This window comes from Mchenga conophoros, linkage group LG3 (assembly GCF_057382185.1).
Source record: "Mchenga conophoros isolate Kocher_MC1m ecotype Shallow Benthic linkage group LG3, M_conophoros_male_GT1.1, whole genome shotgun sequence".
NCBI classification, from domain to species: domain Eukaryota; kingdom Metazoa; phylum Chordata; class Actinopteri; order Cichliformes; family Cichlidae; genus Mchenga; species Mchenga conophoros.
The window spans coordinates 22,987,295-23,000,023 of record NC_140528.1 but is presented as its reverse complement, the minus strand read 5'-3'; the positions used below and the strand labels follow the sequence as shown (position 1 = coordinate 23,000,023).

General features: G+C 41.3%; 1 protein-coding gene across 1 annotated transcript in view; it reads left to right on the top strand.

The window, feature by feature from the left end:
• LOC146577727 (protein NLRC3-like) overlaps window positions 1-12,729 on the top strand; it is a 620,451-nt gene that overhangs the window by 469,045 nt on the left and 138,677 nt on the right. Inside the window, exon 19 of the mRNA XM_085268219.1 lies at window positions 138-314. Within this exon, the coding sequence (XP_085124345.1) occupies window positions 138-314 (177 nt within the window). The remainder of the gene's footprint in view (window positions 1-137; window positions 315-12,729) is intronic.

Here is a 12,729-nt window from a genome sequence, read left to right as displayed (position 1 = left end):
GGAGTTTGAGAAACTAACCTTAAGCATAAAATAAAATTTACTATCAGTAACTTCATAGCACCCGCCCAGCAGTATATTAACGCTGTCATGCAAGCTAGCTTTGTCTAATAAACTTACATCTTTCATTCTTTATACAGATTGATGGGCTGTGGTTTGTCAGAGATCAGCTGTGATTATCTGGCAGCAGCACTGAAGTCCAACCCCTCCCATCTGAGACAGCTGGACCTGAGCTGCAACAACAAGCTGCAGGATTCAGGAGTGAAGCATCTGTGTGGTTTCCTGGAGAGTCCAGGATGTGGACTTGAAACTCTGAGGTCAGTCAGCATGTTTTAGTTGTGCTGAGATGAATATGATGTGAAAGTTGTGCTGACACTAAACTGCAGACATCAGGCTGATATTATACTGATCCACACTGAGGATCTTCATGGTAAAGTCTGTTTTCTTCTTCTCTGGTTTAGTCCATTGACTGCAGCAGAACAATGTTCACATTTCAAACCTTCAAAGAAGAAGAAAATTCCTCCACTGGATAATTCACTGTGAAACTCAAACTCTTCATTCCACCTTAAAGTCTGTCTGACACTGAAATCCAAAGCAAAATGTGTGTTTGCTTTACAGACAGCAGTCCAACACAAACATACACACATCATCCAAAACACAGTCCAACATCCAAATCTCCTCCACTGCCAGCATGAATGATGGGAAAGAGAAGGAGGAACACTCTGACATTCAGGGTTAGAATGAGTTTCATGAAGCAGACTGTGAATATCAAAGCTGCATTAGAAAGCTTACATCAGGGGCGTCAAACTCAAATACACAGTGGGCCAAAATTCAAAACTGGATCAAAGTCGCGGGCTAACATTAATATTCATTGACAAAAAAAAATCTTCCTCCAAATATAACAAGGAATCTTTTCTTATGGACTCAAACAAGTTTTGCTGAAAAACTGAATATGGAACAAGCAAAGCTTAATACTAAACAATATATATAACTTAATATTACACACATTAAATAACACATCAGTGGAATTCATTTCTTAAATAAAAAATGTATTTGCAGCCTTCTGAATTAAATTTTATCATTTATCAAATTTTCATCATATTCTCCCACCTGTCCAGAAAGCTCCTGTTTTCTGCATTTCTTTTTTTCCCATTTTGGGATAGGTAGCATGGCAGTATTTGCATGGTTGCTATGACTATGGTCAACAGGGGAGAGGGTGCTAATGGGTCCTGTCATGACTGACGCGCCAAAACACCAACAGAGCATTCTGGGAATTGTAGTATTAGCAGTACAGGCACTGTATAATACTGGCAGGTCAGCTCTAATAGTAATTTTTTGTGGCTTCGCGGGCCAAATGTGATTAGGCTGCGGGCCAAATTTGTCCCGCTGGCCAGAGTTTGACACCTGTGGCTTACACCTGACCCAGAGGGGCCATCACATCACATTTAGAAGCTCCCCTAATGGAGCCACAACACATGTCCAATACTTAGTCTGTCTTGTTGGACCAACTGGAAGAAATGATTCAAGGACTTAGTCACAGAACAGAGATTCAAATCTCCAAAATCCAACTGGCTGCATCAGGACATATAGTCTGAAACTCTGCACAGTTTCCTGTTTGAAGCTGCTTCCTGTTGGCTTCAGCTGTTTGGAGTTTCCATTTTCTAAACTTCTACCTTCTGAACCTTCTTCAGCTCTGAACAGATGATGAAACACTGAATGATTTCAAGCTCACACTTTGTCTAATAAACTTACATCTTTCATTCTTTATACAGATTGATGAGCTGTGGTTTGTCAAAGATCAGCTGTGATTATCTGGCAGCAGCACTGAAGTCCAACCCCTCCCACCTGACAGAGCTGGAGCTGAGAGGAAACTACCTGAAGGATCCAGATGTGAAGCAGCTGTCTGATCTTCAGCAGAGTCCAGACTACAGACTGGAGACTCTGGTGTAAGTAGAGTGATGGAGTGAGTGGGTGGTGCTGTCAGCAGTATTGTACTAAACACAGTCAGTATGAAACAAAGATCCAGTGTTTCCTGTAAAGCTGCAGCTTCTCAGTGAAGCTGTGAGAGGAGAATGGTGACAGGCTTCAGGATTGGACACAAACACTTCCTGTTTCTGACCATTATGGTCACCATAGTAACAACTGACACGCTCTGATCAAACGCTGTCAACAGCCAATCAGCTCTCTGAACAAAGCATCACACAGACCAATGACTGCATTCATTTCCAAGTTTAAAGCAGTGAAGAACACAGTCTGTAGGTGAGGAAGAATTTAGTGAGAACAGATGTTTGGATGGAATTCCTCCAGTTAACAGCTGGAACCGTCCATCTGGATTGTTGGGCTTGTTGTTGGGGTTCCTACAGAGCTCAGAGTGGACACACCAAGGTTCTTCTAATGAATGAAAGTCCAAACTCAAACTAGGAGGGAAAAACATTTTCATCAACTTCAATAAAAATCCAAAGATTAGAAAAAGTGAAGCAACAATGAGTCCTAGTACAGTCCCAGCACTGAAGTCCCTGCTGCTCTTTATACTGGATGTGCTGCATCACTGACTGACAGCTGATGAAGAGTCTCTGGAAACACTCGTTTATCTCCTCTGCTCTTCCTTCTTCTCTCTGCAGGTGGAGCTGATGATGGTAAACAGGACGGTGTGTGTGCTGACAGAGGAGGAGCTGTGTCCTGATGATCCAGAGAGGTTGAAGCAGCAGCAGCTTGTGTGTAGAGACGCTCTGACTGGGCCATGTTACTGGGAGGTGGAGAGGAGAGCTTCATCCAGCAGTGACTGACAGAGGAATGAGAAGAAGTGCAGATGACTGTCAGTGCTGCAGAGTGAACTGCTCTGAGAACAGCTCCACTGTCAGACACAATGTAAAGTCCAGCATCATCCCTGTGTGTCCCTCTGGATCTGACAGAGGATCATCAGTGTATCTGGACTGCTCTGCTGCTGCTCTGTCCTTCTACAGTCTCTGCACAGTCTCTGTCTGACTCTGGCTTCAGACCCTCCTGGATCAAACTCACCTGGAAAGACTTTCAAACATCACTCAATAGATTTGAATACAGAATATATTTGATATATACTGTAGATGTACTGTAGAGTTGCAGTTTGTCACTTGTAAATACAGTCTGTGAGCAGCTGTGAGCTGAAAGATCTTTCTAGAAACACGAAATGTTTTCACTTTTCTGTTGCTTTTTCATATCTTTCCATAACATTAATATTGATCCCACCTGTCTCACCTGTTTCATGCTTTTATACATAATAACAGGACACGTGTGATCTGAGCGCTGCTGTGGTTGCTGTGCTGCACGTCTTCATTTAGATAACAGAGACATCTAGTGGTTCAGAGGGAGAACTGCAGGAGGTGGAGCTGTGTTTTAGCATGGAAAACTTTTTATCTTTTAGGCGCAGATACAAATATGACAAATTCAAATTCAAATTCAAATTTTCAAGTATCAGTGTAAGATACAAAAGGTCACATCAGTCAGCAGAGGGAACAGTGATCACACAGCAATGAAAGAATAGAAACATAACAGTGAATCTGGACATGTATACAGATGGAAGTAAACAAACAGGATGTAACACTACATTAAAGCCACAAATGGGAAGAAAACAAAGCCAAAGGAAAATATATTTGATCTCAGGAATCCAAATCAGATGCTTTAGAGCAGGGGTCGGCAACCCTGGAGGATTTGAGGATTTGAGGAGGATTTGTATTTTCTGTTGTACAGTTCATTTGCTGTTATGGATAAAAAGTCTTTTTTGTTTTCAAAATAGCTGATAAATATTCGCTGATAGCTGCAAACATCTGCGCACAAATATAATCCTATAAAGTGGTTCTATATAGTGTGTAATTTATTGCTAATGCAATCATATGGCACATTGACTTCTCAGGAAATGTTAGATGTACTCATCATCAGAAAGGTGTCCGACCTAAACCAGGGGGTTTAGAGCATCATAGAGTTTTTGTGGTTTGTTTTCTTTAAGTCATTTCACAGATTTTCTCTATAATTTCAGTTCCTTGAATAAAACAACAAACTTAGGGGATGATTTTGTAATCCGACTTTATGTAGGAAAGATTTGACTAAACATAAAACAATCTTCCAACTCAGTCGTCATTCTTATCTTGTGAAATCAAACCAAATGTTCTGTTGTCTCTAAATCAGGGATTGATGAAATCTTTGGTTGCATCCATTTATGAACATGTTCTCATTCATATTAAATCGTAGTCTAAGTCCTTCTTTAGAGGGATAAATGTCATTCATTATCTTCAAATGTGTTTCTGTTGTTTTGGGGGGAAGTTTGAAGTCCATTGTTCAAAGTCTGTTAATGAAACTTTATGAAGTTTATGTAGGATGTTTTTCCTATTTTGTATTTGTTTGAATTATGATGTATTTCTGACTCTTTCTGCCATGATGCCAGGTCTCTCTTGAAAACAACATTTTTAATCTCAATTAAATTTTCACCTGGAGAAATAAAGATGATAATAATAATTTTGTCTTCAGGGAATCATTTCTCTGTAAAACAGCTTCTTCTGAAACTCTTGTTACATTCTTGTTTATTGTTTGCTGGTTTTAGAAAAATGTCATCGTCTCTGTGTGAACTTAAACTCTACATGTGGTGTCAGCTACAAACAAGCTCTAGAGTCTAATATCGATGCTTTTATTATTGTCTGGTATCCAACCTAACCCTGGGCCTCTGGCTGAATGTGAAACACCAGCAGATGTTAAAAACTGTCTGGGTTACACGTGCATCACGTCGTGTGCTTCCTAACATGGATATGATTGGAATCTGGGCCTGTTCAAGCGGTGCTGGTATCATTGTTGTTTCTGAGACTTTCCAAATCTTTACTGGATAAAAACGTAGCAACTGATGGATTTAACATTTAGCACTCAGACTGTCCCAGAAAAGGCGGAGGTCTGGAAGTTTATGTGAAGGTCTGTCTTGCTGCTCAAGTCTTGTTCTCTCCATCTGCACCTCAGCCATTTGAAATCTTGGCCTTAACTATTGATCTGTTTGGAAATCAGACTGTTGTTGGCTGCTATCAGCCTCCATCTGCTTCCCCCAGCACATCACCGTCTCTGGTTCAACTTTTATCTGAGCTGCATTTTAATGACGTCTTTCAGATGGATGATTTTCATTGGGACTGGCTTTCTTCTGTGTCTGATGATTTTAAGGTACGCTGCTTGTTTTTAAAATGGACTCAAATTATTTAAAGCCTCACACGCCTTGATCCTAAACACCCAGATAAATCTGCTCTTATTGACCTTTATTAACTAATATGCTGCGTAAGTTTTCCACATCTGCAGTTTTTGCCAACGACCTGAGTGATCACTGCATAGTTGGTGCTGTGAGAAACACTAAAATCTCACGCTCCGAGCCCGCATCAGTTTGAACTGGGGTCGTATTAAACAGGCTGACAATGTCAGTTTGGGAACATTTACAGGAGAGTTGTGTCTACTTTGTGGACAGACACGCCCCTTTTTGCCAGGTCAGGGTGAAAGGTCGGGACAGGCCAGGTTTGGTTCAGTACCGGCCGATCTCCTACATGAGAGAAACCAGGCCTGGGCAGGAAGTCTGGCTCTGATGCTGATTGGCTACGTTTTCATTAGCTGTGTAATCGGATTACTGCCTCCATCATCAAGATCCAATGTAACTATTTTTTACTTTAACGACTGACAGTCCAAACGACCGTTTGTTAGGATGCCTGGGTCGTTGACCCAGGGTTTTTGAGTTTATTATATTATTTATACTTTCTAGTTTTTGGTTTCTTTGAGTTCTGTCTTATGGTTTATGTCTCTGTCTTCTTTAGTTGCTCTGTCTCCCCTATCACCTGCATCCCCTTGTCTAGTTCGCGTCTATGTGTATCCTAAGTTCCTATATCCCCGTGTTCAGTCAGTGTTTGTATCTGCCCTGTTCCCACGTCTCTGTTCCCTTTGTAGTGCCTGCATGTGAGTCTGTGTCTTTGTTCAGTCTGTGTTATGTGTTTCCTGTTTTACTTTGAAGGTCTCTGTCTTTTCTCAGTGTGTTCAGTTTACGCTTCTTTGGTCTCGTCAGTTCTGATTTGCCCCAGCTGTGTTTCCCTCCTGTTACTCATTTCCTGATTGCTCCCTCTGTGTATTTAAGCCCTGTGTTTCTCTGTGTCCGTGTCGCGATCTACCGTTTTCCTAGCTGTGTGTTCTGTCATTCCTCCAGTTTAAGTTTGTTTTGAGTTTTTTCAGTTATGTTATATTTTGAGTATTAAATTAAAGCCTTTTTTGAGTTCACGTCTGTCTCCGGAGTCTCCACCTTCGGTCCTATTCCTGCCTGCACACAGCCACACCTAACACCGTAGGAGGTTTTGGCAAACTATAAAGTGTCTCTGCCAGCTGTGACTCCTCAGAGCTTCCTCCTCACTTAAATATCGACTCCACTCCTGTGTCAGACAAAACTGAAATGTTGCTTTAACAAACACTTTGTTGCTTCTTGTTCTTTGTTCAGCACAGTATCTGATGGTAAACCTCTTGCACACAACTCTGCTCGTAGTTCCTGCTTACTGATACCTTTTCCTTCACACCTGTCACAGTAGAAGAGGTTTGTAAGGCTTTGAATAGCCCCAACACCAGAAACTCGTCCTCACAATCGTTCTCCTTCCTTCTTGCACTTGGCTGCAAATATCATAGCTGAGCCAGTGTCTTATATTTTTAATCTTTCTCTACAACAGAAGGCTTTAGCACAGATGTGGAAGTGTGCCTCTGTACTCCCCCACTGAAAGCTGGTGATTCTTCAACAGTTAGTAATTACAGGCCAATTTCCAAACTCTGTGTCTTATCTAAGGTTCTTCGAAGGCTGGTAAATCAACTTCAAAGTTATCTGGATGAAAATATGATTTTATCTCCCTTCCAGTCTGGTTTTAGGAAACTGCACAGTACTGGAACTGCTTCGATAAAAGTTCTCAAAGACGTCTATGAAGCGCTGGATGCAAAGAACTACTGTGCAGCTCTTTTTATTGATCTATCAAAGTCTTTGACACTGTTGACCACAACAAAAACTCTTCTGGCACAACTTCACCTACTTCCAAGCTGCGTGGAGAGGATGAGGATCTAACAGCACAGGAACTCCAGCAACACTCAGCAGCAGCTGCTCCCAGTCCCTTGGTTTATGAGCTGAACTGCTGACCACAGCATTTTATGTCAGAGATTACTGGAAATAGGCCTTTCAGACCGAGCAGCTGGCTGCTTCTCTGATGTTCTTTTGGACATCAGCAGTGCGTTCAGCTCAATGGTCTCTCTTCCAGCTTTTTAAATGTCACTGAACCAGTGCACAGGGTTCTGTCTTGGGCTACTTATGTCAACGGTGTGGCACAAAATCTAGATGCATCTGTTCATTTTATACCATCAACATAGTTTTCAAACCATTACAGCAGCTGTTGATAGTATTCAGTCTCAGCTGGCTCAGACTGGCTTTAAATGTAGAAAAAACCAAAGTCATGTTGTTCACAAACAGAAAGAGGGTCCGGCTTTATTTCCTTCTCCTGTATCTGCTCAAAGTATTTCTATTGAAACTGTGGCCTCGTACACATACCTCGGTATTGTGGTTGATGACAGTCGTTCCTATAAGCCACACATTGAACATCTAATAAAGACACTGAGGCTGAAGTTGGGCTTCTCTTCCAGGAACAGATCATGTTTCACAGGAAAAAGCATGTTGCTGCCACCTTTTTTTACCTGCCCTGGATTACAGTGACATGATTTATATGAATGACTCTGCTCGCTCTCTTCATCTGTTGGATTTTGTCCATCATGGGGCATTAAGATTTATAACTGTCTGTAAACCTTTAACACACCACTGTACTCTGTGTTCTCTGGTTAACTGGTCCTCATTGGTCTTACACAGGATGGTCCATTAGTATCATTTTATCTATCAATCTGTTTCTGGGTTACTGCCTATTTATCAGAGTACATGTTAGGCAAACAGTTTAGTCACAGCCTGCAGTCTCAGGACATCATTACATCCACTGTTCCATCAGTTCATGCAGAGCTTGGGAAGAAGGCGTTCTCCTTTTCTGCTCCGTCTTCATGGAAAACATAACCGAAGGATTTAAGGCTCTCCGTTGATTTCACTTGCAGACTTCAAAAGACGTACACATGTTTCTGTGAAACCATCTCTGGGAACTTGTTCTCGTTTTTAATGTGACTGAGTACATTACACAAACTTTTCTTTTATTGTTGTAATTTTAATATGTTTGTCTGGAACAGGTCTCTCTTGTAAATGAGATATTGAGTCTCAATGAGCCGACCTGTATAAATAAAGCTTCAATTACAAAGTCCTTTGTTTAAAAGTTCCTTCAGTGCCAGTGGGACGTGCTGTGGCACTATCGGTTGCTGAGCCTTTATATTGTTAGTTAGAAACTACAAATATAATGGCTCACTGTATTTCAGAATCAGAGAAACTTTATTAATCCAGGAGGGAAACTGAGTTGTCATAGCAGCAAATATACAAGAAACAACAAGCACTCATATAAAGTGAGTGTAGAAACAGTTATGATAGATAAATATTCAGATAAATAATATCAATATATAATATAAATAATCTATAATCCAGTTTTAAGTTCCCTCCCCAGACGCCTTAACGCCCACTCACATCCTGGGCCATCTGACCTCAGGAAATCACATGATAGGGTGGGGCCAGGTTTCACAATGAGCTCACCCGAAACCCTGGCTAATTAGGACCCCCACCCGCTTTCACACCTTGGCTCATGTGATTAGGTAGAGGATCATCAGGGGGTCCTTTGTCCCTCTTTGGGGGGAAACTCCCACTGGGTTTAAATCTGGGACTCCCCACCAACTGACCCTTAGAACTGAAGAAGCTTCTCAGATGAGAGGTGAAACGTCTTCAAGCAACTCAAAGAAGTCCAGACGCTTTTCTTTGCAAGCTCCTTAGTCTACAATGACCTGGATGACTGAGAACCGTCACAGACAACTCAGTCCTATATTTTAGGTTATTCTGAATAAATCGTTCATGCCCTCTCTTTGGAAAGAAGCTGTTGTGGTTCCTGGTCCTAAATCTAGTCGTCCAACAGTTCTAAACGACTTCAGGCCTGCTGCCCTCACCTCAGTCTTTGAAAAAATCATCAGAAATGTGATTATGGAAGACACTGAACTTCAGCTTGATTCAATGCAGATTGCACATAAGCCCAATAGAGGAGTGGAGGACGCGCTTTTGATTCTACTTCACCTGATTGTCAAACACGTAGAGAGTAAAGGACTTCAGTTCATCGATTTCTCTGCTGCTTTCAATAACACAGCCCCAGATTTGAATCAAAAGACTTTTAGAACAGTTTGAAATCTGGACAAACCTGAGCAAGTGCAGTCATATAAATATCTTGATGACAAATGCTATTATTTTTCTGTAAAGCAAATTGACCTAAAAGTAAAGTAACCTTGATATGTCAGGATGTAGATGCCCCACCCAAAAACGTCATCCAGCCCTGAAACATCGGTACTGCTCAAAGCAGCATTGCTGTCCACACGTCCATCAGAGTGTTTCTTTGGACTTCATGGTGTTGTTGCTCCCAGTATTCTCTGAGACAACCTCTGAGGCCGTCACAGAGCAGCTGTATTTGTACTGACATTACATTACACACAGGTGCACTCTATTTAGTCATTAGCACTCATCAGGCAATGTCTATGGGCAACTGACTGCACTCAGACCAAAGGGGGCTGAATAATAATGCACATAACAATTCTCTTCACTCTGCTGACAAGAGATTCAACCCCCACTATGAGCACTGTTAGGTTTTGTATTGTTGATTGTCATTCATGCTTAGAAATATCTACTTATATATGTTTAGAGTTTTGTAATTAGTTGTAGATTGGTAGAGGTTTGATCCTTGATAGTCTGCAAACTTTGTGTGCATTAGAGAGCACTCTGGGAGCACGAGAGAGGTCATACCTTGTCTTATTGTTTTATGGTAGGATAAACGTAGCTATATCTGTCTTAGTCTAAGTGCCTTTTGGTTTGATGAACTGCTGGACTTCGAGACCAGCAGGTTTAGGGAAGTCTTTATGGGGTCACACTCTGACCCCACACACACACACACACACACACACACACACGCACACACACACACACACACACACACACACACACACACACACACACACACACACACACACACACACACACACGCACGCACGCACACACACACACACACACACACACACACACTCAGTATTCTTTGTTCACATGTATAACTATGTAAGATGTTATATGTTAATGACCCTATTCATATTCATGTAACCACAATAAAAGGAGTGCTATGGGGAACCTGACTGAGAGTCTGACGGAGGTCAAGTGGTGGAACGACACTTGACTCCAGGCAGGTCTCCCTCATGCATGAGTAACAAGAAGAACTTTGCCTACTTGGTGTTCAATGCTTTTGCTGTGTAATTATATTGTCTTCAACGTCCCAGCGAATAGGTTCAAGCTACAAACCTATCAAGCACCTTCTAAAGAGCACCATTGAGAGTATCCTCACCAACTGCACCACTGTGTGGTATGACTCCTGCACTGGGTCCTGCAGGAAAAATATGACAACGGGTAGTGAGAGCAGTGGAGAGGATTGCAGGGACCTCTCTTGCCTCCCTCCCCAGGAGATCTACTGCGCCTGCCTCATCCAGAAGGTCCTGAACCTAAAGGAGGGATTGAAAAAAAAACAAGAACAGTTTAAAAACAGCAACTGGGCTGCCTCTGTTAAAAAAAACAGAAATGCGAGCAGGGTGGTTAATTCAGCCCAGTTGTCAGTAAGTTTAAAAGTTCTGATCTAATAAGTGGTTGGTCTGCTAGACAATTCTTTATTAATCACAGTTGTCAATGTTTTCTTGTATATCATGAAGTAAGAAACTAACAAGACATGTATATACACATAAAATATTAATTTATAAAAGAGCATAAATAAAAAAAGTTATTCACATCAGAATAACATCATCACACTAAAGACATCAAACTAGAAAAAACTTCAACTATTTTAATTTAAGCTACTTCTGATTTTTCATTTAATCGGCTATTAACTGAGAGACAAAACATTTCAAGATGGATTTGATCAGACATTTACAGGTTTGGTCGCCATAAATACTTTTTAACTATCTACAACAATAAAACAACAAAGATGTGAAACTTAAAGGTTTGTTATACATCCGTTTGCTTACATAAAAGACTGGCTGCATGTTTTTCTTTGTTGTTCTTGCAGGTTTCAAAACTACACGCCCTGGGCTACCAGCCAATTCTGTTTCTTGGACAGTTTGACCGTAAGGGCCGTATAGTAGGGGACGTGATCACTCACATCGAACCAGCGGAAGGTGCTGCACGTGACATCCTCATGAAGATGAGGAAGCTTTATGAACACCTTCTGAGAAGTAAGATATGCTTTGTCCATTATCTGTAACCAGGTGTCCTTATCAGGTAGCCTATCCTAGCTGTCTTTGGGTGATACTCATGGTACACCCTAGATAAGTAGGCAGTTCACCACGAGGTACATAGAGACAAACAAGATGGTGAAGACGAGGATAGTTCAGAGTCACCAGCTATTCTATTCAACTCTACTCTATTCTGTTCTATTCTATTCAACTCTACTCTATTCTGTTCTATTCTATTCTATTATTCAGCCAAGTTTCAGACCAGTAACCTTCTTGCTGTGAGGTGACAGCTGCCCTACATGTCCTGTGGCTAACATGAAATAGTGTTATATCTGCCTTATTACCTCCCCATGTGGTGTTCACATCACCAAAGCTAGCCATCGTGAACCTCTGGTGTTACCTGACTTAACAATTTTGTATATATGTGTGTGTGTGTATATTATGGTCTTTCACACTCATGTTTATACAAATGTAATTGTACAAATCTTCTCGAACACCACACCTGATAATTCTCTTTGAGACTTTCTAGTATAACAAGTACATATGTAAACATGTTACCAATATGAACACAAAGATTCTTATACACTTATATACTTCTTGAGAGGTCACCTGATTACCTCCCTGAGGTCGTTAGCATCACCACTGTACAAAACTCTTAAGTCACAGTACTAGGTTGAAGTGTCAAATGTTGTGCACTACAAATTCAGGAAAGTAGTGTCATCAGAGGATAAAAGTCATTAGCTCTCTGGATTTATAGTCACACTCATTAATTTATTAATGTACAATGTAGAAAAGCACTACAGATGTCACACTACCCCCGAGGGCACTTGTACTGAATGATTTGGGTCAGTGAGGGTGTGAGATGACTTACTTGATGCCAATATTTACAAGTTGTAACTTTAGTAAAAACCTAACTGAAAACATGCAAATCACTACTTATTATGTGTTTATGTGTCCTGTACATTTTAAACCCTTTTAATGAATATTTAGTATTTAAAATTTTGCAGAATTACAAGTTTCACCTCCTGCTAAAAGTTCTCAACCAGCAGCTGGACCATCCTCTGCTGACAGTGTGGATGCTGGACCAGTCCCAGACCCAGAGGCTCTAAACCAGGAATTTATTCTTCATTTAGAGCCTGAACCAACATCTTCCTCTCTCAGCCTCCTGCATCCTCCTCTTCATCTCTGCTTCCTCCTGCATCCTCCTCTTCATCTCTGCTTCCTCCTGCATCCTCCTCTTTGTCTCTGCTTCCTCCTGCATCCTCCTCTTCGTCTCTGCTTCCTCCTGCATCCTCCTCTTCATCTCTGCTTGTTACTGCATCCTCCTCTTCATCTCTGCTT